This window comes from Neoarius graeffei, chromosome 21, assembly GCF_027579695.1.
Source record: "Neoarius graeffei isolate fNeoGra1 chromosome 21, fNeoGra1.pri, whole genome shotgun sequence".
NCBI classification, from domain to species: domain Eukaryota; kingdom Metazoa; phylum Chordata; class Actinopteri; order Siluriformes; family Ariidae; genus Neoarius; species Neoarius graeffei.
The window spans coordinates 36,267,010-36,293,485 of NC_083589.1; the positions used below are offsets into that span (position 1 = coordinate 36,267,010).

Genomic DNA, 26,476 nt, shown 5'->3' on the forward strand with positions numbered 1-26,476 from the left:
TTATTTTATTATGTAACCAACTTATTTGATGTTAGTGTTTTCTATGTATGAAAAATAATGATGGTGATTTGGCTGTCAGACACATCTTCATTCACTAGTTCAAAGTCTTTAAAAGACTAAACAGGTAATCCAATAATCTAATCCAAGACAAAGGCATTGTGTAAATCAGTCCGGGAAGCTGGTAAGCTCATCACTGCCAAACGTTCCCTCCACTCAGGATTACCACAACGTTCCTGCCAGCAATGTCTGGTATTCTGTTGTTAACAAGGGCAGCAAAGGCAGCGGCTCCTGATGGTTCGACAACGAGAGCGGCTTCGTAGAGAGCAGAAACAGCAGACTTGATTTCATCATCAGTCACCAACACTATCTCCTCCACGTACTTCTGACATATCGCATATGGCAAGGCGCCTAAGACACGGAACAAAGAGAACACACAGCATGGCTGAAAGGTACTAATAATAAACATAGCAGTGATTAAATCTAGCCGTCATCATCTTCAAGCAATTTACAAAACGTTTGAGATCTTTTCTTCATGCCTGGTTGGGTTGATGGCTTACAGTACAAGATGATATAGCAGGAGTCATCAACTGCAGATAAACATTTCAAAGGACTGAACCAAGCTTTTGAACAAATCCTGCAGCAGAACTGAACAAAATTTGGGAAAATAAACTGGCTGTAAGTCACTGACTCATCTGCGTTAATATCTACCTGGAGGCAGCTAATCGAGAAAGCAAAGGGCTTCCACAGACTTTCATCTTCTAATCTGGTCTGACTGATGAAGTGACAACATTGCTTGTTAAATTCATCTCATTCATCTCATCTCATTATCTCTAGCCGCTTTATCCTCCTACAGGGTCGCAGGCAAGCTGGAGCCTATCCCAGCTGACTATGGGCAAAAGGCGGGGTACACCCTGGACAAGTCGCCAGGTCATCACAGGGCTGACACATAGACACAGACAACCATTCACACTCACATTCACACCTACGCTCAATTTAGAGTCACCAGTTAACCTAACCTGCATGTCTTTGGACTGTGGGGGAAACCGGAGCACCCGGAGGAAACCCACGCGGACACGGGGAGAACATGCAAACTCCGCACAGAAAGGCCCTCGTCGGCCCCGGGGCTCAAACCCAGGACCTTCTTGCTGTGAGGCGACAGCGCTAACCACTACACCACCGTGCCACCCGCTTGTTAAATTTAAAAAAAAAAAGGTAAATGATGGAACCAGACAAATGGACAAAGACATTTATTTTATTTACTTCATTTTTTGATGTTGATTATTCTCTCCGTCAAATTCGTAATTGATGTACAGTGGCGCTTGAAAATTTGTGAACCTTTTAGAATGTTCTATATTTCTGCATAAATATGACCTAAAACATCATCAGATTTTCACACAAGTCCTAAAAGTAGATAAAGAGAACCCAGTTAAACAAATGAGACAAAAATATTATACTTGGTCATTTATTTATTGAGGAAAATGATCCAATATTACATATCTGTGAATGGCAAAAGTATGTGAACCTTTGCTTTCAGTATCTGGTGTGACCCCCTTGTGCAGCAATAACTGCAACTAAACGTTTGCGGTAACTGTTGATCAATCCTGCACACCGGCTTGGAGGAATTTTAGCCCGTTCCTCCGTACAGAACAGCTTCAACTCTGGGATGTTGGTGGGTTTCCTCACATGAACTGCTCGCTTCAGGTTCTTCCACAACATTTCGATTGGATTAAGGTCAGGGCTTTGACTTGGCCATTCCAAAACATTAACTTTATTCTTCTTTAACCATTCTTTAGTAGAATGACTTGTGTGCTTAGGGTCGTTGTCTTGCTGCATGACCCACCTTCTCCTGAGATTCAGTTCATGGACAGATGTCCTGACATTTTCCTTTAGAATCCGCTGGTATAATTCAGAATTCATTGTTCCATCAATGATGGCAAGCCGTCCTGGCCCAGATGCAGCAAAACAGGCCCAAACCATGATACTACCACCACCATGTTTCACAGATGGGATAAGGTTCTTATGCTGGAATGCAGTGTTTTCCTTTCTCCAAACATAACGTTTCTCATTTAAACCAAAAAGTTCTATTTTGGTCTCATCCATCCACAAAACATTTTTCCAATAGCCTTCTGGCTTGTCCACGTGATCTTTAGCAAACTGCAGATGAGCAGCAATGTTCTTTTTGGAGAGCAGTGGCTTTCTCCTTGCAACCCTGCCATGCACACCATTGTTGTTCAGTGTTCTCCTGATGGTGGACTCATGAACATTAGCCAATGTGAGAGAGGCCTTCAGTTGCTTAGAAGTTACCCTGGGGTCCTTTGTGACCTCGCCAACTATTACATGCCTTGCTCTTGGAGTGATCTTTGTTGGTCGACCACTCCTGGGGAGGGTAACAATGGTCTTGAATTTCCTCCATTTGTACACAATCTGTCTGACTGTGGATTGGTTGAGTCCAAACTCTTTAGAGATGGTTTTGTAACCTTTTCCAGCCTGATGAGCATCAACAACGCTTTTTGTGAGGTCCTCAGAAATCTCCTTTGTTCGTGCCATGATACACTTCCACAAACATGTGTTGTGAAGATCAGACTTTGACAGATCCCTGTTCTTTAAATAAAACAGGGTGCCCACTCACACCTGATTGTCGTCCCATTGATTGAAAACACCTGACTCTAATTTCACCTTCAAATTAACTGCTAATCCTAGAGGTTCACATACTTTTGCCACTCACATATATATAATATTGGATCATTTTCCTCAATAAATAAATGACCAAGTATAATATTTTTGTCTCATTTGTTTAACTGGGTTCTCTTTATCTACTTTTAGGACTTGTGTGAAAATCTGATGATGTTTTAGGTCATATTTATGCAGAAATATAGAAAATTCTAAAGGGTTCACAAACTTTCAAGGACCACTATATCTCATTTGTTCAAAGTCTACGGCATTAGTTCAGTTTGATAAAAGTGAAGCACAGCTATGAAACACAAAATAACAACCTCAACCTGTCTTATTTATACTCTTAAAATAATCACTAATGGTGAAGCATTAAAAAGGAACTGTAGTCCCATTCTGTCATTAGTCGCTTATCTGGACCGTTGTAAAGCAGGGAATTTTACGTAGTTGAACCTTCACAAAATTTAGTTGAATGTCTCTGTACTATAATTAACAATTATTCCACAAAATCGAGTCATACATGAGGTGATAGCCAATGAGGCGCATTCACTGGATTTTGAGAAACGGAGCATTTTTGTTTCTTTTTTTTGCAAATTCGATAAATAAAAATTTTATACAAATTGTCCGACAAAATCACATCCGCTTAGGCGGACTTCATAAAAACCTATTGATGGCTGCACGAATTGATACTAGTGTTGTTGTTTTTTGTAGAAAGTTCCGTCTTGCTGTCGTGCCAAGGTATAGAATAGTTTTAAACATTTATTTAATTCTTCCTTGGACATTTCAGTTCTGTAATTTTCAAACTTCTTTGAGCTTTTGAACCAGTCTTAAAAAAAAAAAAAATTCAACAAATTTTAATGCTTAAAGACGATAAATGTAAACAAACCGGCAAAATGACAGGAGCAATTTTTGAAAAATGCGTTAAAAATAATTCTTGGGGAAAAAAAAAAAAAGATACGTTCTTCCCATCAAATACTTTCATTCCATATTGTGTTGCTTTTTTGTATTTTTTGGGGTTTTGTCTGTCGAGTTTTAAACGCTCTGCCATTTTGTTTTTCTCTACTCATGATATATAAGCTGATAGCCTAGTAGTAGAGTAGCTAATCAGAGCGTGTGATTGCTCATATCCAGTGAACGTGGATAGAATAATATTTGTTTCTTAGCTACGCACAGAATGATAAAAGCAACTATCATGAGATTTGGTTATTCTGTGAAGCTTGAATATGACCATATGGCAAACTCCGAATTAATAATTCCTGCAAAATAAACGATACCTGCAAATGGTGGTGCAAGACCAGAGGCGATGCTTTTGCTGTCCATGCCAACAGGCTTTTTCTCAATGAAGCTTTTGTACATGGTGCATGCTGTTAATGGTGGAAAACAAATGAACCCAAATCAGCCTCGAGAATCGGGATATCAACTGACATTTCCACCACAATCAGCGTATATTCCAATGCACATTATTAGTTTCCTTACCTCCTTCTGGTTCCACTCCATAAATCCTGGTGTCTTCACAACCTGAAAGTTTAATGACTGCTGCGACTGCAGCCAGTAAACCCCCTCCACCGCAGCTCACTACTACAACATCAGGATCAGGAAGCACCTCCAGGATCTCAAACCCCAGACTACACCACCATACAGATCAGTATGGAGAGAGAGAGAGATATGAGAAATACTACAAACTCCACTCAGCCGCGTTAATAAAGGATGCTAAGATGAGTATATTATGTACCTGGCATGTCCTGCTATGAGATCCAGATCATTGTAGGAATGAAGTAAAGTCATTTTTTCCTCTTTAACACATCGATTGACGACATCCATAAGACATGTGGTCGGCGCTCGTTCAACCTCAATGCCAAAACTCTGTTAATAACAATCAGGAATATTCACGGGATTGGTATTAATCACATTTTCATGCATTATGCATGTATTTCCAGTGTGGTCTCACTTGTATGAGCAGAGATCTGGAGATGGGAGCTGTTTCAGGCATCACCACTTTGCCTTTTGTTCCATAGTGTTTAGAGGCATAGGCAAAGGATTTCCCATAATTCCCAGCAGACAGTGTGACAAAATGGCCCTCGCTGGATCTTCGGGCGAACTGGTTTGCTACACCTCTAATCTTAAACGAGCCTGTTGGTGAAGAAAACAGAATACATTTTAAACTTGAACTGAATTTACATTAATATATGCTAGATTTAGTCATTACCTCGCCCGCAATGGAGTAAGTATTGTAATCAGTGAGGTTTGTTTGTGTGTGTGTGTGCCTGTCTGTTAACAATCTAGCGTTTAGGCGGTTGCACCGATCGACTTCAAATTTTCAGTTGAGGTGACCAATGGTCCATAGATTACCTGATTAAATTTTGGGCATAATCGGGTCAAGGTCACTGGAAAGGTCAACCTTTCGGTCAAAATAACATTTTCCATTATAACTCCAAAACAGTTGCCGACAGACAAATGTTTACTATTATGAGCATATAGGAACTCCCGAATGGCCTTTCATTTGGCACCATGATCTTTGACCTTGACTCAAGGTCACTGATTTTTCAGAGGGCTGTAACTTGAAAAAGGTTGATGGGAGACAGATATTTACCATTATCAACTTATACAAAGTGCCATATGGGCTTTCATTTGGCACCATGACCTTTGACCTTGAATGACTTTGAAATGTCAAACTCAAGGTCATGGATTTTCATAGGACTGTAACCTGACAGCTGATGATTGAGAAATATTACCATTATCAACATATAGGTATAAAACAAGTGCTGCCAGGCGAGGTTTGTTTTGCCTGACAACACTTGTTTTTCTAACACTTTTAGGCACACGTAAATCACCACCTAGGTTTAAACCACAGTCATGTGATTTCTTATGCGTTAATATTCAACTCAACTTTGTCATTCTTCTACATACAGTGCTCAGCGTAAATGAGTGCACCCCCTTTGAAAAGTAACATTTTAAACAATATCTCAATGAACACAAACAATTTCCAAAATGTTGACAAGACAAAGTTTAATATAACATCTGTTCAACTTATAACGGGAAAGTAAGGTTAATAATATAACTTAGATTACACATTTTTCAGTTTTACTCAAATTAGGGTGGTGCAAAAATGAGTACACCCCACAACAAAAACTACTACATCTAGTACTTTGTATGGCCTCCATGATTTTTAATGACAGCACCAAGTCTTCTAGGCATGGAATGAACAAGTTGGCGACATTTTGCAACATCGATCTTTTTCCATTCTTCAACAATGACCTCTTTTAGTGACTGGATGCTGGATGGAGAGTGATGCTCAACTTGTCTCTTCAGAATTCCCCAAAGAAAATAATTTCTTTACACCACAAAGGTGAAGGCTACAAGAAGATCAGCAAAGCTTTACTTAGCAGTCAGAATACTGTAGCAAAAGTGGTACAAAAATTTAAGAAAGATGGAACTGCAACCATCTCACAGAGACGTCCAGGTCGTCCACGGAAGTTAACACCTCGACAGGAGCGTCTTCTGATGAGAAGGGTTGAAGAAAATCGACATGCAAGTTCACTGCACTTACAGTTAGGTCCATATATATTTGGACACTGACACAAATTGTTTTTTTACCTGTTTACTGAAACATATTCAGGTTATAGTTATATAATGGACATGGACATAAAGTCCAGACTTTCAGCTTTCATTTGAGGGTATCCACATTAAAATTGGATGAAGGGTTTAGGAGTTTCAGCTCCTTAACATGTGCCACCCTGTTTTTAAAGGGACCAAAAGGAATTGGACAATTGACTCAAAGGCTATTTCATGGGCAGGTGTCGGAAATTCCTTCGTTATGTCATTCTCAATTAAGCAGATAAAAGGCCTGGAGTTGATTTGAGGTGTGGTGCTTGCATTTGGAAGATTTTGCTGTGAAGAAAGCATGCGGTCAAAGGAGCTCTCCATGCAGGTGAAACAAGCCATCCTTAAGCTGCAAAAACAGAAAAAACCCATCTGAGAAATTGCTACAATATTAGGAGTGGCAAAATCTACAGTTTGGTACATCCTGAGAAAGAAAGAAAGAAAGAAAGAAAGAAAGAAAGAAAGAAAGAAAGCACTGGTGAACTCATCAATGCAAAAAGACCTGGACACTCACAGAAGACAACAGTGGTGGATGATCGCAGAATAATTTCCATGGTGAAGAGAAACCCCTTCACAACAGCCAACCAAGTGAACAACACTCTCCAGGAGGTAGGCGTATCAATATCCAAATCTACCATAAAGAGAAGACTGCATGAAAGTAAATACAGAGGGTTCACGGCACGGTGCAAGCCACTCATAAGCCTCAAGAATAAAAAGGCTAGATTGGACTTTGCTAAAAAACATCTAAAAAAGCCAGCACAGTTCTGGAAGAACATTCTTTGGACAGATGAAACCAAGATCAACCTCTACCAGAATGATGGAAAGAAAAAAGTATGGTGAAGGCGTGGTACAGCTCATGATCCAAAGCATACCACATCATCTGTAAAACACGGCGGAGGCAGTGTGATGGCTTGGGCATGCATGGCTGCCAGTGGCACTGGGTCACTAGTGTTTATTGATGATGTGACACAGGACAGAAGCAGCCAGATGAATTCTGAGGTATTCAGAGACATACTGTGTGCTCAAATCCAGCCAAATGCAGCCAAACTGATTGGTCGGCGTTTCATAATACAGATGGACAATGACCCAAAATATAAAGCCAAAGCAACCCAGGAGTTTATTAAAGCAAAGAAGTGGAATATTCTTGAATGGCCAAGTCAGTCACCTGATCTCAACCCAACTGAGCATGCATTTCACTTGTTAAAGACTAAACTTCAGACAGAAAGGCCCACAAACAAACAGCAACTGAAAACCGCTGCAGTAAAGGCCTGGCAGAGCATTAAAAAGGAGGAAACACAGCGTCTGGTGATGTCCATGAGTTCAAGACTTCAGGCAGTCATTGCCAACAAAGGGTTTTCAACCAAGTATTAGAAATGAACATTTTATTTACAATTATTTAATTTGTCCAATTACTTTTGAGCCCCTGAAATGAAGGGATTGTGTTTAAAAAAATGCTTCAGTTCCTCACATTTTTATGCAATCATTTTGTTCAACCCACTGAATTAAAGCTGAAAGTCTGAACTTCAACTGCATCTGAATTGTTTTGTTCACAGTTCATTGTGGTAATGTACAGAACCAAAATTAGAAAAATGTTGCCTCTGTCCAAATATTTATGGACCTAACTGTACCTAAAGAAGTAGAAAGCCAAACTGGGGTGACTATTTCCCGTGACACAATACGGCGTACACTGCAGAGGAATGGCATGCATGGATGCCGTCCACGAAAGAAGCCTCTCCTAAAGCCCAGGCACAAAAAAATCCGCCTAGAGTTCGCCAGGGCCCATGCTGACAAAGATGAGGGCTACTGGGACTCTATACTCTGGAGTGATGAGACCAAGATAAATGTTTTTGGAACTGATGGCTTCAAAACTGTATGGCGTCGCAAAGGTGAGGAATACAAAGAAAAATGCATGGTGCCTCCAGTGAAACATGGTGGTGGCAGTGTCCTTATGTGGGGCTGCATGAGTGCTGCTGGTGTCGGGGAGCTGCATTTCATTGATGGCATCGTGAATTCACAGATGTATTGCTCTATACTGAAAGAGAAGATGCTACCATCACTCCGTGCCCTTGGTCGTTGTGCACTTTCCAACATGACTAAACACACATCTCAGGCCACCTAAGCAATTTCAAGATCCCATTTCCACTTCAGTGGAAATGGGATAATAATAATCATAATAATAATTTCAAAAGCCCAAACTAACCTGTCCTCTGCATGTTCTCTAACTTCAGATAGGCATTACAGGGCACATGGAGTGGCAGTGTGGTCTGGCTCCAGAGAATCATGGGTGTTTGGATTACTCCTAAAGGACTGCTCATGACCGTCTCCCGAGCATCATTAAGCATCTTGAGTGTAATGCCTTCTGCTACCAGGTCCTCCATGTTGCTGAGGGATGAGAAGAAGCTCAGTTAGTGGCCGTATTTACTTATTACATTAACTACTCAGAGTCTGGATTTGATAAGTGCACATCAGAGTTTGTATTCCAAGTGCATACTCTATTTCTGTCACGTTGATTTTTTTTTTAAATGGACGTATTAACGAAGCAATTTGATCCAAAATGAAATTTGCACAATTTTTCTCATCATCCCAAATGTAGTTGGTTAAGTAACACTGTTTTTGGAGTCAGAAACATTGTGCATGTTTAAACTTGTGGTGAAACGAATCCCTGGATACAAATATCAATATCGACATTATCAGCAAATAATTTTGAACCAAAATGGCAAGATGGTCACACCCCATTGCAATACACACAAAACACCCACTAGATCAAAAATATCTTTCGAATTTTAGGTTAGTAAACCTGATCAACATTAGTAAGCAGTCTTACTAAGACAATCACAAACTCATCACAGAAAACGTGTGTTTAACCCCTACTCATAGGGAAAAAAGATTTGGTCAAAGAAAATGTCTTTGAATAATAATAATAATGTTAACCATCCTTTAATCATTTATGGTCACACTTTCCATCTCATACAATAGAATCACACTTTCCATTTCATACGCTATACAGGATACATACACATACAGTTAGGTGCCAATGTCCATACGTACAATCTTTAATATAAATTGTCTTGTATGTGGGCGGCACGGTGGTGTAGTGGTTAGCACTGTCGCCTCACAGCAAGAAGGTCCTGGGTTCGAGCCCCGTAGCCGGCGAGGGCCTTTCTGTGTGGAGTTTGCATGTTCTCCCCGTGTCCGCGTGGGTTTCCTCCGGGTGCTTCGGTTTCCCCCACAGTCCAAAGACATGCAGGTTAGGTTAACTGGTGACTCTAAATTGACCGTAGGTGTGAATGGTTGTTTGTCTCTATGTGTCAGCCCTGTGATGACCTGCTGACTTGTCCAGGGTGTACCCCGCCTCTCGCCCGTAGTCAGCTGGGATAGGCTCCAGCTTGCCTGCGACCCTGCACAGGATAAGCGGCTATGGATAATGGATGGATGTCTTGTATGCCTATGCCAACTGTATTGGTCAGTAGAAAAGAATTAGACTTCATGTGAACTTTTAATCAAAATAAAAATTCACAGAGTAATGTTCATATCTCACGAAATAATAGACATTACACGATCCATCAAGGCTGCAGAGACTAAAGGAATGTCACAAGTTCTCCAAGAAAGCTGAAACAACCTACCGGCCAGTTTCCTCAGAAAAACTACACGATTGTTTTACTGTTTACTACTCAATAATTATTTTATTTTTATTTCATTATTTTTAAGGCATCACTGCTTTTCAGATTTTCTACATTTTGCTGAAGACTTTGCACAGTCCTGTATACACAAACTATTTAGTCTCTACCACTTTTTTTTCCAGCCTCAATCTAAAATTATTTCTTTTTCCACTCATTAAGCAATACCCCACAATACGATGGTAAATTCTGTTAATTGTACATGAAACCTAGAGTGAAGCACCAAAGGCTGGTCTTTGTGATTAACGAACCTAGCTAACATTCTCGCGTTTAAGACTCGGCTCCCCTTTAAATCACTGATTAACAGGGACTGGTGTGTTAAATTAGTGTTGGCACTAAACAATCCAGGGAGAGAAAAAATTTGACCAATACAGTGGCATGCAAAAGTTTGGGCACCCTTACTGAAAATGTCTGTTACTGTGAATAGTTCAGTGAGCAGAAGATGAACTGATCACCAAAAGGCATAAAGGTAAAGACGATATTTCTTTTCAGCGTTTTCTGCAAGATTTGTGTATTATTTTTGTTTTGTACAACTGGAGAGTGAAAAAAGAAAAGGAACACCATGAGAAAGTTTGGGCACCCCAATACATATGAGTTCTCGGGTAACTTTTACCAAGGTTCCAGACCTTAATTAGCTTATTGAGCTGTGGCTTGTTCAAATTCTTTGTTAGGAAAGGTCAGATGATGCAGATTTCAAAGCTGTATAAATTCTCTGACTCCTCAAACTTGTCCCTAAAATCAACAGCCATGGGCTCCTCTAAGCAACTCCCTCGCATTCTGAATAATAAAATAATCGATGCTCACAAAGCAGGAGAAGGCTACAAGAACATAGCAAAGTGTTTTTCATGTAGCTGTTTCCTCAGACTAATGGCCCTTTTCCACTACCCTTTTTCAGCTCACTTCAGCTCGCTTCAGCTCACTTCAGCCCGACACGGCTCGCGTTTCGACTACCAAAAACCAGCACGACTCAGCTCGTTTCAGCCCTGCTTAGCCCCTAAAACTCGCACCGTTTTGGAGTGGGGCTGAAGCGAGCCAAACCGTGCCGACTGAGGTTGGGGGCGTGAGCAGACACTCCTCTGTGCACTGATTGGTGAGGAGGAGTGTCCTCACATGCCCACACACGCCCCGCGAGCGCGCTGGGATCTGTAAACACCGCAAACCCGGAAGAAGAATAATTACGAATTACGAGAATTTCTGAAGCCTTATGCGCCTCGCCTCATCTATACGCTCTTGCCAGTATCTGTCCGCGTTGTCGGTGACAACAAGCCACAGCACCGAGACCAGCAACACTAACGACTCCATGTCCTCCATGTTTATTGTTTACTATTCGGGTCGTGAGACTACCGCTTAAAAGCTCACTGAATCAGTGACATACAGAGCATCGTGCACGAGTTCGCGGAGCGCAAGGCTCGTCGTATGCCCTTCAAATAATGCGCGCAGTAGGCTATTGATGTTTTATTATGAGCCATGTACAGTATGTCGCCTAATGTTTTTTTTTGTTTCTGAGTTACATGTTCGTTTGAAGGACTTAATGTACAAAATAACATAGTTGCACCCCGTAGTGTTGAAATTGGTAAACACAGTGCATTCAGTGAGGTTTGCACCGCCCTCCTTTTATTTCTGACTCTTCCTGTCACCGTTGCAACCTCTGAGCGCTCATTCGTATGCCCTTCAAATAATGTGCGCAGTATAGGCTATTGATGTTTTATTATGAGCCATGTACAGTATCCTAATGTTTTTTGTTTCTGAGTTACATGTTCGTTTGAAGGACTTGATGTACTAAATAACATAGTTGCACCCGGTAGTGTTGAAATTGGTAAACACCGCAGTTGCGGACATTTTGTAGCCTAAAATGATGTTATGATAAGCTTTAATAAAGGGCCCGGTCATTTGCCCCGCCCCCGGCCCGGCTCTGACTTGTTCCGCCACTGTCACTGATGTCACTGTTTGCGCTGCTTAACGGCATCACATGACGTCCACCCACTTTCGCTAACTCCACCCAATGTGTCCACCCACTTCCAGCCAGCACGGTTCAGCGCGGTTGTAGTCGAAATGCAACTCCAACAGCCCCGCTCAGCTCGACTCAGCTCGACTCGGCACGGCACGGCTCAGCCGCGTTTGTAGTGGAAAAGCGGCATAAAGGTCTCACTGCATCGTTTTTTCATTAATTGTTTGGTGGTCTCTAGTCTGAATGAATGCCCTGTGAGCCGGTTTTGGTGAAAAAAATGCTGTGGTTCTCCTGTTTCAGGCTGTTCTAGTTTGGTGGAGGAGTGGGTGGCGGGAGAACGACAGGATTTCAGCTCTTACTCATGAATATTCATGACATGTAAACGAGTTACTTCTGATTGGCTAACAGCAATCAGTAAACGTGTTACCTCTGATTGGCTAACAGCACTGTGACGCTACCTCCAGTGGGTCAGAACAAGCAGATGTGGGTGTCTTTGTAAAAACTGTTTTGATTGGCTATTATGGTCTCGACATCGATGTTTTGACCAATAGCAATGTAGATAACACAAATTTTACATCACATTCAACAAGATTTAAATGAGACTAAAGATGGCGACTTACAAATAATGTGTAAACATCGTTGGAGTTAATAAAGTTTGAACAGCATGAAGGAACATACCCCAACCCCCCGAAATTAATAAAAAACAAATTCTCGGAGGCGCCGTGGCTCAGTCGACTAAGGCGCCATACCATAAATCCGGGGACCCGGGTTCAATTCCAACCTGAGGTCATTTCCCGATCCCTCCCCATCTCTCTCTCCAGCTCATTTCCTGTCTCTACACTGTCCTATCCAATAAAGGTGAAAAAAGCCCCCCAAAAAATCTTTAAAAAAAAATTCTCAACGGATTTGGCATAATATAAAAAGGTCGTTTTTACTCGGAAAAAGTGGAAATCCGCCGAAAAGCGGAAAACTCTCATCCCTGCCTAGCTTGTGACCATGTCATGCATGCTAACGTGGAGAATATGAACATGCTATTTTATAACAAAAACCTTCGAACAAAAAGTTCATGTTTTACTTACAGCTTGTGAGCTGGTGGTCGATCGTCTTGACTACAGATCCAGGTATTAAAAACAACCTCGAAGCAAAACCACTACTGAAGGCACCGAAGTTTGAAAAGTCACTGTAGTTGAAATGATCAGAACACAGCACTAACACTGCATTATACTTTGCTGGTGGTGTTCCAAAGATAAATTCCAACCATTTTTTCTTCGCCTCTTCTATCTTGGGCAAGAAATGCAAAGTTGATGTCTTACTGCCACAAATAACACAGGCACAAACTTGTTCAGACATGTTTTCAACTTGCTGTTAGGTCCTCTTCGTTAGCTACTGACGAGATGGGCTCTGCTATCTCTCCTCACGCTTAAATCCGAACTTTCTTCACGTGGGTGGTCGCAAGCCAAGGCGGGCGAGGCCATGAATACTAATTTTCGAAGTGACGCAAGTTCGTAGGGCTTTTTCAGATTCGCTCGTTTTTCCGACTATTTTCTTTCATAAGCTAATACAGGGAATGGGAGTAGAATTACATTTTCACATGCAGCATGCATATGCAACTCGGAGTGAACTATGGTATTTCAAAAAGAGCCAGTATTAAACGTTTTTGGTGGAAGGGCACCTTTAAGAAATGGCAGTTAACAGAAACAGTGGAGATCAAAGTGACATCTGGAAGATGAAGAAAACTTCCTGAAAGAACTGCTCGTTGGATTGCTAGAAAGGCAAATTAAAAACCCCTGTTTGACTGCAAAAGACCTTCAGAAAGATTTAGCAGACCCTGGAGTGGTGGTGCACTGTTCTACTATGCAGCGACACCTGAACAAATATGACCTTCATGGGAGAGTCATCAGAAGAAAACCTTTCCTGCATCCAAGCAACAAAATTCAGCGTCTGAAGTTTGCAAATGAACATCAAAATAAGCCTGATGCATTTTGGAAACAAGTCCTGTGGACTGATGAAATCAAAATAGAACTTTTTGGCCACAATGTGCAAAGGAATGTTTGGAGAAAAAAGGGTGCCAAATTCCAGGAACAGAACACCTCTCCCACTCTGAAGCATGGGTGTGGATCGATCATGCTTTGGGGTTGTGTTGCAGCCAGTGGCACAGGGCACATTTCATTGGTCGAGGCAAGCACGGATTCGAATAAATACCAGCAAACTCTGGAAGCAAACATCACACCATCTGTAAAAAAGTTGAAGTTAAAAAGAGGATGGGTCCTACAATAAGACGATGATCCAAAACACACCTCAAAATCTACAATGGAATACCTCAAGAGGCACAAGCTGAAGGTTTTGCCCGGGCCCCTCACAGTCCCCTGACCTAAACATCATTGCAAATCTGTGGATAGATCTCAAAAGAGCAGTGCATGCAAGACAGCCCAAGAAACTTGTAGAACTGGAAGCCTTTTGCAAGGACGAATGTGTGAAAATCCCCCGGGTAAGAACTGAAAGATTATTAGCTGGCTACAAAAAGTGTTTACAAGCTGCGATACTTGTGTTCACTGCTTCAGATGGGTTAAATGCAGAGAGGAAATTTCACAAGTGTGTGATGAATAAAGTTGTGCTTTCATTCTTTTCTTTCTTGCCAAAGGGGGCGTTACTAGGTACTAACCATGCAGGGTGCCCAAACTTTTGCTTCAGGCCCTTTTCCTTTTTTTGTCATTTTGAAAATGTAAAAGATGAGAATAAAAAATTGTTTTTGCTTAAAATAGAAAGGGAATGAGTCATCTTTAACTTTATGCCTTTTGGAGATCATTTCATCTTCAACTTGCTTAACTGTTCACAATAACAGCAATTTTGACTAGGGGTGCCCAAACTTTTGCATACCACTGTAGGTCAAAGAATTTGTTTGTAGACCTCCAAGGTGGCCAAGGTTCGTGTGAGGGCCCACCTCAGGGAAAAATGGTACAGAAATTCTGTAGCTTGGAAGGTGCTTAAAGAAAAAGCCCATAGTGGCTTCCATCATTCTTATATGGAAGAATTCAGGACCAACACTTTTCCTTGAGCTGGTCGCCAAACTGAACACACAGTCGGGCAGGTAACCAAGATCTTAAAGATCCCTTTGACATAACTCTAGAAGAGCTGGGAGAACCTGTAAGAAGGAGAACCATCTCTGCAGCACCCCACCAATCAGAACTCTATGTTACGATAACACTCAGTAGAAGGTGCATGACTCCTCACTTGTATCTGCAAAAATATACCTCTCAGGCCATGACAAACAAGATTCTATAGTCTGATGAAACCAGGATTGGCATCTGTGGCCTGAATGCCAGGCATTTGAAGCAAACCAGGCACCACTCATCACCTGGCCAGTTTCTTCATATGGTGTAATACAGTGGTGGAGGCCACATCATGCTATAGGGATGTTGTTCAACAGCAGGGTTTGAGAGACTCATAAGGGTCAAGGGAAATATAAATGGAATAAAGTACCAAGATCTTCCTGAGGAGAGGAATGGGAGAAGTTCCTCCATTCTCTTCACAATCATCCTACTAGATAGCCGAAGGCTACTATGTGCTTCCTCTGTCATCATCATCCTCCTTGTCCAGCACGGTTGCCAGGTTGATCCACATGTCATATTAATTGGAGCATAGTTTTTACACCGGATGCCCTTCCTCCTTCAACCTTCCCATTTCCGGGCTTGGGAAACAACCATTCACACCTCTGGTCAATTTAGAGTAGCCAGTTAACCTAACCACACATTTTTTGGGGAAACCGGAGCACCCAGAGGAAACCCACGCAGACACGGGGAGAACATGCAAACTCCACACAGAAAGGCCCTCGCCGGCCATTGGGCTCAAACCCAGAACCTTCTTGCTAGGAGGCAACAGTGCTAACCAATACACCGCCATGGTGCCCTATGCGTTTTCTCTGTGACACATGAAACCAGCCACTGCATCCATTCAAACTGCTGCTCATACAACATCATAACGCATGTGGAGGAAAGAGCTAACTGCCTTCTTCTGCATACATAAGCTCACTCTGATTAACAGGAGAGAGTAATCATCCCTCCTACCCAGACAGCACAGCCAATTTTGTTCTTTTGGACTTGCAGCTACAGATGGCTTTAGCATGGCCAGGATTTAAACTCTCGATATCCCAAACAAAAGAATGAATGTTTTTCCGTTGCACTGCTCACAAGTCCAATTTATCTCCAGCAACCACTTTAGCCTTGTTAGTGTTACTATGGGTCAAGAGCCTATCCCAGGAATACAAGGTGCTAAATAAATGTGATATTTATGTTCTTCATTTTTAATAAACTTGCACAACTTTGTGAAATCTTCATCATCTCATCTCATTCTCTCTAGCCGCTTTATCCTTCTACAGGGTCGCAGGCAAGCTGGAGCCTATCCCAGCTGACTACGGGCGAAAGGCGGGGTACATCCTGGACAAGTCGCCAGGTCATCACAGGGCTGACACATAGCCCATGTTTACATTAGACCGTATCAGCGGATCATCAGATTAACGTTTTTAAAACGATTAGTGTGCACACAGCAACACCAATACACGATTTGCGTGCACACAGCAACACCAATACACGGATACGCTCGGCTCCGCAGGCATCCTGCGCTCCAAATCACTCCGCCCTGAACAGCGAGTGCCCTCTGGAGGGTGCGCACTCCGGCCCTGCGCAGCTCACAGAGCGCGCGAGTGAAGTGCACAAGCTGTGATTTGGGACTGAGCCGCTGTGTGTGTGATCCCAGTGCACATCACTTACCACTTGCAAGTGGAAGGATGGCAAGCCTAAAGACAATCATAACTACACAATGGGCAGTATTTGCATCAGTATTTGCAGTATTTTCATACTTTTATACTCTTTAATGAAAGGTGATACAAGGCGGAAGTCCGCGCCGTTTTTCAGCAGTCGCGTCACATGACCAACGCCAGCGAATCAGGAAGGTGGATGTCACAGTGACGTTGTCCAATGACGACGCCAGCTAGAGCTCAGCACAGCGTATCCGCGTATTCTCAATGTTTACACAGCACCGGAGCTGACACGATCTGGATTGAATACGTGGACCCTGGCGGATTCCCGTTTCCAGGCGGTTTAATGTAAACGGACAGTGCATCCGCGAAGAAAACGAGACAGATACGGTCTAATGTAAACTTGGCCATAGACACAGACAACCATTCACACTCACATTCACACCTACGGTCAATTTAGAGTCACCAGTTAACCTAACCTGCATGTCTTTGGACTGTGGGGGAAACCGGAGCACCCGGAGGAAACCCACGCGGGGAGAACATGCAAACTCCGCACAGAAAGGCCCTCGCCGGCCACGGGGCTTGAACCTGGACCTTCTTGCTGTGAGGCGACAGCGCTAACCACTACACCACCGTGCCGCCATCTTCATCATTATAGAGTATTTCTTGCAGTTGGTGACTGAATCGGTCTATTTTTCCAGTACAAAAAGACAGAAAAAAAAAAGAGAGTCTGAATATATTTATAAAGTCCTGAAAATGAAGAACACTAACCGAGAGTGTGTATGGTTTAGTCCATTCGTTTGCAGCAAGTCTGGATTCGCCAACAAATGTCGTCTTTGAATGTGTACTTTGATGTTTTTCTTGTTGAGAATTAAATTGCAGAAGTAACACATGATTCGTCTGAGTCTTGATGTCGGTACATTGAGGCTATCAGCATAGATGTTGTGGGTTGGGTTCACAGACATGAGAACATCCTGGCTGTCAGAGGGGGCGGTCAAAGGAGCAGGTGAAGATGGAGGACTGGGTGACTTCACTTTAATGTCAAGGACATTCGGGCTCCTGGTGGTGTTGTCTTCACTGCACTCAGGGTTTGAGCCATTACTGTCACTGCAGCTTGGGAGTGAGGTGGTGATCGGTGGGGCAGAATGACCGGATGATGTTGAAGTGCTGGGGACCGATGAAGAACTGCACGGTGTGTGCAGCTGCATGTTTATGGATAACCCGCACTTGTGTATATGTTCAGTGAAGTAATTTCGTGAGATTATCGTCCTCTTGCAGCAACAGCAATGGTAGTGGCTACTTTTACTGCATCCTAAGTTGCATTTGTAGATTTTTTTCTCTGCAAGAGCGAGAGAGACATGGTGTGGTTTTATGAGTGTATAAAATAACATACTATTTTTTAAGAAGTCTATCATCAGGTGCGAACTGATGGTCATAAAAATATATATCATTAATCACTTTACCTTGAAATTCAATCGCTGTCTTCTCATGAGTCTGTACGTGAGCCACAAGCGCAGCATACTCCCCCTTCCTGTTGCAGAACTGGCATTTATACTTATCTGGGCCAATACAAATTGGTTTAGGCCGTTTCCCTTTTGGGCAAATAGTGACATGAAGCTGCAATAAAAAGCAAAATGTTTTAAATCAGACACTTTTCAGTTCAGGAATCGTGTTAATCTGGCTGACTGTAAAAAGTCTTCATGCATTAGCATGATTAGCAAATATACGTACTAGCTATGATACACGTGTCCTACCTCGCTGGAGTGTGGCATTAGAGATGCAAATTATGGGTCCAAAGTTGCACTCACAATGTATTTAATGGAGTTGAACGCTGGAAAAAAACAAACCCACAGGGATTATAAACTAGTATGATGCGAACACGCACAAGGTGTAAAATGCAACATGCAATAACCATTTAACTGAACTGAACCGCATGTAGATGCTAATAGCTGCTTTTAATCGCAGAACAGCAAAATTGCTCTTAAAAATAGAATTATACAGGTTAAAAAAAAATATCCCAAACAATTCAGCAGGCTCTCACACATACATGGAAAAAAAAAATAAATAAAAAGCTCCTATACTTCAATTTAGCCCAAGACAATAAAAATCATAAATACTTGTAACATTAAGCAGAAGTTTAACGACTTAAAGCATCACACACCCCAATGACTAATCATCAGAAGTGGACAGTAACGAAGTACATTTACTTGAGTACTGTACTTAAGTACACTTTTTGAATATCTGTACTTTACTTGAGTATTATATTTTTTGGAAACTTATGACTTTAACTTCACTACATTTGAAAGACAAATATCGGACTTTTTACTCCACTACATTTCTGTCAAGGTCCTCATTACTCGTTACTGTGAGGCAGCTTAGAAACTGGATGCTTTTTTCTTTTCCTTTCTAAAACGTGATGGGGTTTTTTCGCAGGTGACACTGAGACAGACTTAGCCTGGCAAGTCAGACTAAATGTGAATATTTAGTCTGGCCTCGCTCGTAGACATTTCCGAAGGGTGAACCCGCTGTCTTTCAAACTGTCTCTGTGCGTATAGGCCAACGCTCTGACCAATCAGCGCAACAGTGACTGTGACGTAGTCAGAGCGACAGAAAGCAGTGGGGGAGGCCTTGAAATAAATAATTTTTCAAAATGCGTATTAATTAATAAACAGGTTCTAGATATTAAGAAGTTTGGAGATAATGACCACAAGTTTGGAGTCTGTACCACATACTTAACATACACTTTTTTTTTTTCAAGTGTTTGCTTAAACTGTTTTTGAGTTTTTATTTTTATTTAGTGGTGTTTGGTGAAATAATTTCCCTTAAATTTAAAATAACGGGAAAATAAGAAACAATCAAAAAGTCATGTTTCAAAGCTGTTTATTAATTCTTCATACTGCACAAACTAGCCCCATCCTTTTGGCTACGAGCGGAGCCAGCTGGTAGATCAGACTTTTGCCATAGCCGGTCGGCAAAACAGCGAAAACGTCCTTCTTGAAAAGGAATGAGCGGAGAGCCTCTTCCTGCTCATGTTTCAACGAAAACTCCAAGTCTAATTCTTCTAAAACTGATTCCAAAGCGGAGTCAAACTAGTGCTGTTCACTAGCCGTAGCCATCTTTCCTGCTGTGCTTTCTCCAGCGTCGCGCAGCCTTGTCGTCACTCCTGCAAAAGCCCGCCCAAAGAATCCAAACAAAAACCTTGCGTTGTGATTGGCGGGCACGATTTGATGCCCGGGGTGTTTTGTTGATATGGTGCGAGGCTAGACCCACTCATCTCATTATCTCTAGCCGCTTTATCCTTCTACAGGGTCGCAGGCAAGCTGGAGCCTATCCCAGCTGACTACGGGCGAGAGGCGGGGTACACCCTGGACAAGTCGCCAGGTCATCACAGGGCTGACACATAGACACAGACAACCATTCACACTCACATTCACACCTACGGTCAATTTAGAGTCACCAGTTAACCTAACCTGCATGTCTTTGGACTGTGGGGGAAACCGGAGCACCCGGAGGAAACCCACGCGGACACGGGGAGAACATGCAAACTCCACACAGAAAGGCCCTCGCCGGTCCCAGGGCTTGAACCCGGACCTTCTTGCTGTGAGGCGACAGCGCTAACCACTACACCACCGTGCCGCCCCTAGACCCACTCGTAGGCAAAAATATTTTTGGCCGCTAGGCAGGTGGGTCTAGTTTACTAGGCTAAGACAGACTATCAGTAATCACTAGGGTCACGTCACGTCCATAGACTGGATAAAATCAAGATCAATGATTTCTCAGCAGCATTATTTAACACGATCAGTTGATGGCAGGACGTAAGGAGGCAGTTCTTCTGGGGAATGCACACACCCATCACTATAGCTAGAACCCATGTTTCAGTTTTCTCAAAGGATTAAAGATTCTTTTAGTTTTAATTGTTTGTTTTGTTTGTCTAAAACGAACCACATCAGTCTCCAAAAACTCACCGTCCAACCTGCGGAAGCATACTGAGGGATATAAACGTTTTATTCCAAGAGAAAGCTTGCAGTGAAGTTGTCTGTGCTTTTAGAGCTAGCAATAACGTTGCAATAGCTATGCAGTCTGGTTAGTCAAATGACTTTCTATGGATTTGCCCACCAAGCTGCCATCGCCTTGTCCACGGCTAATGTTAACACATAGCTAGTTAACTTGGACACTGTTAGTTAGCATGTAAAAACGGAGTTATGCTAACATGAATAACGTTAACTTATCTGAAGTCCTTTCAGAAATATATTTTAGCATAATCTTGCCAAATAAACAGAATGTAAAAATCTTTCTTTTCTAGTAGCGTTAGCTACCCAATATGATTTCGAGTTTGAAAAGAGTTTGCTAGCATGTCAGGTAGGGTTTCACTGACTAGCTAGCTTAACGTTAAACCACCATGATGGCACAGCATGCGTTCATTTTGTAAATCCAGTCGGTTGCTTCAGAGGTTTTGTAAGCGTTGTGGCAATAATACAACAATGCACTGACAGAAAATGTACTTTTAATACTTAAGTATTTTTAAAATCAAGTACTTCAGTACTTTAACTTAAGTAAAAATTTGACTGTATAACTTTCACTTGTGGGGCGGCACGGTGGTGTAGTGGTTAGCGCTGTCGCCTCACAGCAAGAAGGTCCGGGTTCGAGCCCCGTGGCCGAGGAGGGCCTTTCTGTGTGGAGTTTGCATGTTCTCCCCGTGTCCGCGTGGGTTTCCTCCGGGTGCTCCGGTTTCCCCCACAGTCCAAAGACATGCAGGTTAGGTTAACTGGTGACTCTAAATTGAGCGTAGGTGTGAATGTGAGTGTGAATGGTTGTGTGTGTCTATGTGTCAGCCCTGTGATGACCTGGCGACTTGTCCAGGGTGTACCCCGCCTTTCGCCCGTAGTCAGCTGGGATAGGCTCCAGCTTGCCTGCAACCCTGTAGAAGGATAAAGCGGCTACAGATAATGAATGAATGAGATATATAAGGAAGCTAGATAATCAATTTATATTGACGAAAGAAGAGGGGTGGGATTAAATAAGTTTTTACTTCGTCCCACTCCTTTTCGGACATGTAAACTCAAAACTGCTTAGTGCGTCCTTGTTTGTATTTTTGTTTTTATATTATTATTACCTATATTATTTATGGTTTATTTTCTAATTTAGTGGCTTTTTACGTGTTCTTGTTGCAAATGCTGTTTTGCTTTTCTTGTTTTCTGCTTATTTATTCATTGTTTGTTTACATGTTCGAAATAAACTATCATCATCATCATCATCAATGTTTGTATTGGGAACCGTAACATCTCTAGTCGCATCCATATCACAGTATTACACAGCATTTTTCATTATTCCAGCAAGAAAAATTACTCTTTAACTTGTGTTGTATTATTATTATTATTATTATGGCGGCACGGTGGCGTAGTGGTTAGCGCTGTCGCCTCACAGCAAGAAGGTCCGGGTTCGAGCCCCGTGGCCGGCGAGGGTCTTTCTGTGTGGAGTTTGCATGTTCTCCCCGTGTCCGCGTGGGTTTCCTCCGGGTGCTCCGGTTTCCCCCACAGTCCAAAGACATGCAGGTTAGGTTAACTGGTGGCTCTAAATTGAGCGTAGGTGTGAATGTGAGTGTGAATGGTTGTCTGTGTCTATGTGTCAGCCCTGTGATGACCTGGCGACTTGTCCAGGGTGTACCCCGCCTTTCGCCCCTAGTCAGCTGGGATAGGCTCCAGCTTGCCTGCGACCCTGTAGAACAGGATAAAGCGGCTACAGATAATGAGATGAGATTATTATTATTACTTAATACTGCATACTGATATTCAACAGACCATGTTTGAGACAGAGTACACACCTGGACCTAAAATAAAATGAGTGGAGCTCAAAATGAAACCGGATCAAACTTACAAACAAGTCAGAAAGCAGACAATGAGCAATCTTTCCCAAAATGAACTCAGTTAAGTGACTAAGGTACGTGATTAAAATGTTCATCTGATTTTAAAAAGAAGTGCGAACCAAAAGTTATCACGTTAGCCAGCCAACTTACCTCAGCTCAACGTCTTTTCTCTTCTCTTCCTCTTGAAGCTGAAAGAGCAAGAAAGCATCTCTGGAATCCGTTTTGTGTGAAGGACGGAACTGCAAAATCTTTTGTCTTAGGTACCCCAACCTTTCCGATATACTTTCTACAGGACACCTGATCGTCACACCCATATCTGCTTGCTGAACATCGCAATCCAATCTCCACTCTTCTGGGAAGGCTTTCCACTAGATTTTAGAGCATGGTTATGGAGATTTGTCCATTCAGCCACAAGAGCTTTCGTGAAGTCAGGCACTGATGTTGGATGGAGGAGACCTGGGCTTGACATTTCAATTCATCCCAGTGGAGCTGAGGTCAGGGCTCTGTGCAGTTCCTCCACATTATCATTGGTAAACAATGTCTTTATGGAGCTTGGGGCTTCGTGCACAGGGGCATTGTCATGTTGGAACTGGTTTGGGCCTTTTAGTTCCAGTGAAGGGAAATCTTATTGCTACAGCAGACAAAGATACTGTACATCCATCCTGTACAATTGTATGCTCCCAACATATAGGTGTGATGGTCAAGTGTCCACATACTTATACTCATAGGCTGCACCCAAATACTCATACTTCCTTACTATTAGTATGCACAAACCAGTATGTCGGGTATCTGAATGCTCAGTCGGCATTTAATAGTTGTTGAACAGTACCTGGATGATCTACTATATCTGTTGTATGCAAATGTACTACACTACGCTATCCCATAATTCAGCTGGAGCCTCTGAATAACCAAAGAAGAAGAATTCCCCTGGAAAGAAATAGAAAGAAGATGGCTGTCCGAAGCAAAGCCGGTTATTGTAGTGGTGTATAAATGGAATTGTTTAAAAATTTCTGCCATTGCAGATTTTTTTTAAAAATTATTATTTCGTGGCCTAAATGGGTATACGTTGTCTGAACATCCGGGTCAGAGGACAGGTAAGATAACAGTGGAGTACGTCCGAACCGTATCCTCACCACTCACTCGCACGCTCATAGAACGCACTACACCTACAGCCAGGTAGTAGGTACTTAACCGCTGTTAGTACATACTGAGAATTCGGATGCAGCCATAGTTTGTGGCCAGTGGTTGATTTGGCCATGCTTCATCTTGAAATGTAGCTACTGTAATTTCTACACCGTTGACCTGATGTAAATATAAGCACCCACAAATTAAAGCTGAAAGTCTGCACTTTGACATGTTCCTTTTAATTTCAACTCCAATATACTATGGCACGCAGCTACAATAACAATTACTTTGGCAACGTCCAAATACTATACCAAGTTTTGGACCTGACTGTATATTCATTTTATTACTTTATTATTATTATTGAATGACGTGTTCATGGCCACAGAAATAGTAATTTTATTTTTTGCCTTTTTGATTTCAGGAAAGGGGTGGCACGGTGGTGTAGTGGTTAGCGCTGTCGCCTCACAGCAAGAAGGTCCGGGTTCGAGCCCCATGGCCGGCGAGGGCCTTTCTGTGTGGAGTTTACATGTTCTCCCCGTGTCCACGTGGGTTTCCTCCGGGTGCTCCGGTTTCCCCCACAGTCCAAAGACATGCAGGTTAGGTTAACTGGCGACTCTAAATTGACCGTAGGTGTGAATGTGAGTGTGAATGGTTGTCTGTGTCTATGTGTCAGCCCTGTGATGACCTGGCGACTTGTCCAGGGTGTACCCCGCCTCTCGCCCGTAGTCAGCTGGGATAGGCTCCAGCTTGCCTGCGACCCTGTAGAAGGATAAAGCGGCTACAGATAATGAGATGAGATGAGATTTCAGGAAAGCGTGGTTCACTATAGCTCAGGAGAGACATTAATACATTTTGTCAGTAGGTCTCTCGCTCCAGAATGATAATTGCTCTGAAAATTGTCACCAGGGTCAACAAAAAAATAGTTTCTTAGATACACTTTATTAAAACGAGAGTGCTCCGAGAGCACAATATCCCCTGCTGGCAACTATATCTATGCTATAAGTGCTTAATACACCCTCATGAAATTGTCAAAGTACAAGTTTTGTAATCAAAGGCCATAACTCTGGTAAAATTTGCCCAAATTAAACGAAATTTAAATATGTGTATAACTGTCATATAACAAAGCCTTTTGCCAAGTTTCGGAAAATTCCTGCAAAAATTGTGACAGAAGTTGATTTCAGAAGACGAGCACACTTTCATGAAATCGTCAGAGTACAAGTTTGGTAATCAAGGGCCCTAACTCTGAAAAAATTTGACTGAATTAAACTAAATTGCAATGTGCGTATTACCAACATATAACAAAGCCTTTTGCTAAGTTTCGTGAAATTCCTCCAAGAATTGCGAGAGGAGTCCATTTCAGAAGACAAGCACACCCTCATGAAATTGTCAAAGTACAAGTTTGGTAATCAAGGGCCATAATTCTGGTAAAATGTGACTGAATTGAACAAAATTACAATATGCGTATTACCGACATATACATGGACGTCGTTAGGTCCATGTATGAACTCAGTTAATTTAATTACATTAAATTGAATTACATCACATCGAATTAATGTAATGTAATGTGATGCAATGTCATGTAATGTGATGCAATGCCATGTGATGTGATGCAATGCCATGTGATGTGATGCAATGCCATGTGATGTGATGCAATGCCATGTAATGTGATGCAATGCCATGTGATGTGATGCAATGTAATATAATGCGATGCAATTCGATGTGATGTAATTTAATATAATGTAATGTGATGTAATTCAATATAATGTAATGTGATGCGATGTAATCCAATTCGATGTGATGTAATTCAATACAATGTAATGTGATTCAATGCCATGCAATGCGATGTGATGTAATGTGATGCAATGTCATGTAATGTGATGCAATGCAATGTAATGGAATGTGATGTGATGCAATGCGATGTAATGTGATGCAATGCCATGTGATGTGATGCAATGTAATTCAATATAATGTGATGTAATGTAATTCAATGTGATAGAATTCAATATAATGTAATGTGATGCGATGTAATCCAATTCGATGTGATGTAATTCAATACAATGTAATGTGATTCAATGCCATGTAATGTGATGCAATGTCATGTAATGTGATGCAATGTAATGTGATGTAATTCAATATAATGTAATGTGATGTAATGTAATTCAATGTGATGTAATGTGATGCAATGTAATCCAATTCGATGTGATGTAATTCAATGCAATGTAATGTGATTCAATGCCATGTAATGTCATGTAATGTGATGCAATGTCATGTAATGTGATGCGATGCAATGTAATGTGATGTAATTCAATATAATGTAATGTGATGTAATGTAATTCAATGTGATGTAATGTGATGCAATGTAATCCAATTCGATGTGATGTAATTCAATGCAATGTAATGTAATGTGATTCAATGCCATGTGATGTAATGTGATGTGTGCACAAACTGGACCTGAGAAACAGTTGCCTAGCAATATGACATTCCTCCTATAAAAAGTTCCTCCTGCAGCCTTCTGGTTGAGTTAGATCAGAGTTAGATCAGAGTTAGATCCATTAATATCCAAGGTTCGAGTTCAACTATTTATTAAAGCCACATAAAAACAACAACTTAACTTTCATCTATAGCATGTCAAAATGGCTCGTGTAAAAAGCATACACTACTGGTGAAGTAACCAAATACAGTATGTGTGTACACTACTCACCTTCACTAGACTTTCAGCTAACAGCACAGGAGTGCCGCTGATTGTCTTCCCCGGGTTTGTGGTTAAAAACTGGGCGTTCCGAGGATAAAAACTCCTCCCTAGACCCCATTAACCCTGTATGATATTTGCAGTATTAATC

General features: G+C 41.9%; 1 protein-coding gene across 1 annotated transcript; it reads right to left on the minus strand.

The window, feature by feature from the left end:
• On the minus strand, positions 1–26,404 carry srr (serine racemase). The gene is given in 11 exon segments (XM_060903052.1): positions 1–198; positions 200–408; positions 3,945–4,034; positions 4,147–4,295; positions 4,403–4,533; positions 4,619–4,800; positions 8,471–8,652; positions 17,420–17,987; positions 18,112–18,265; positions 18,403–18,479; positions 26,338–26,404. Coding segments are annotated over 10 exon segments (1,716 nt in total). The 5' UTR covers positions 18,421–18,479; positions 26,338–26,404; the 3' UTR covers positions 1–165.
• Positions 26,405–26,476: the final 72 nt, after the last annotated feature.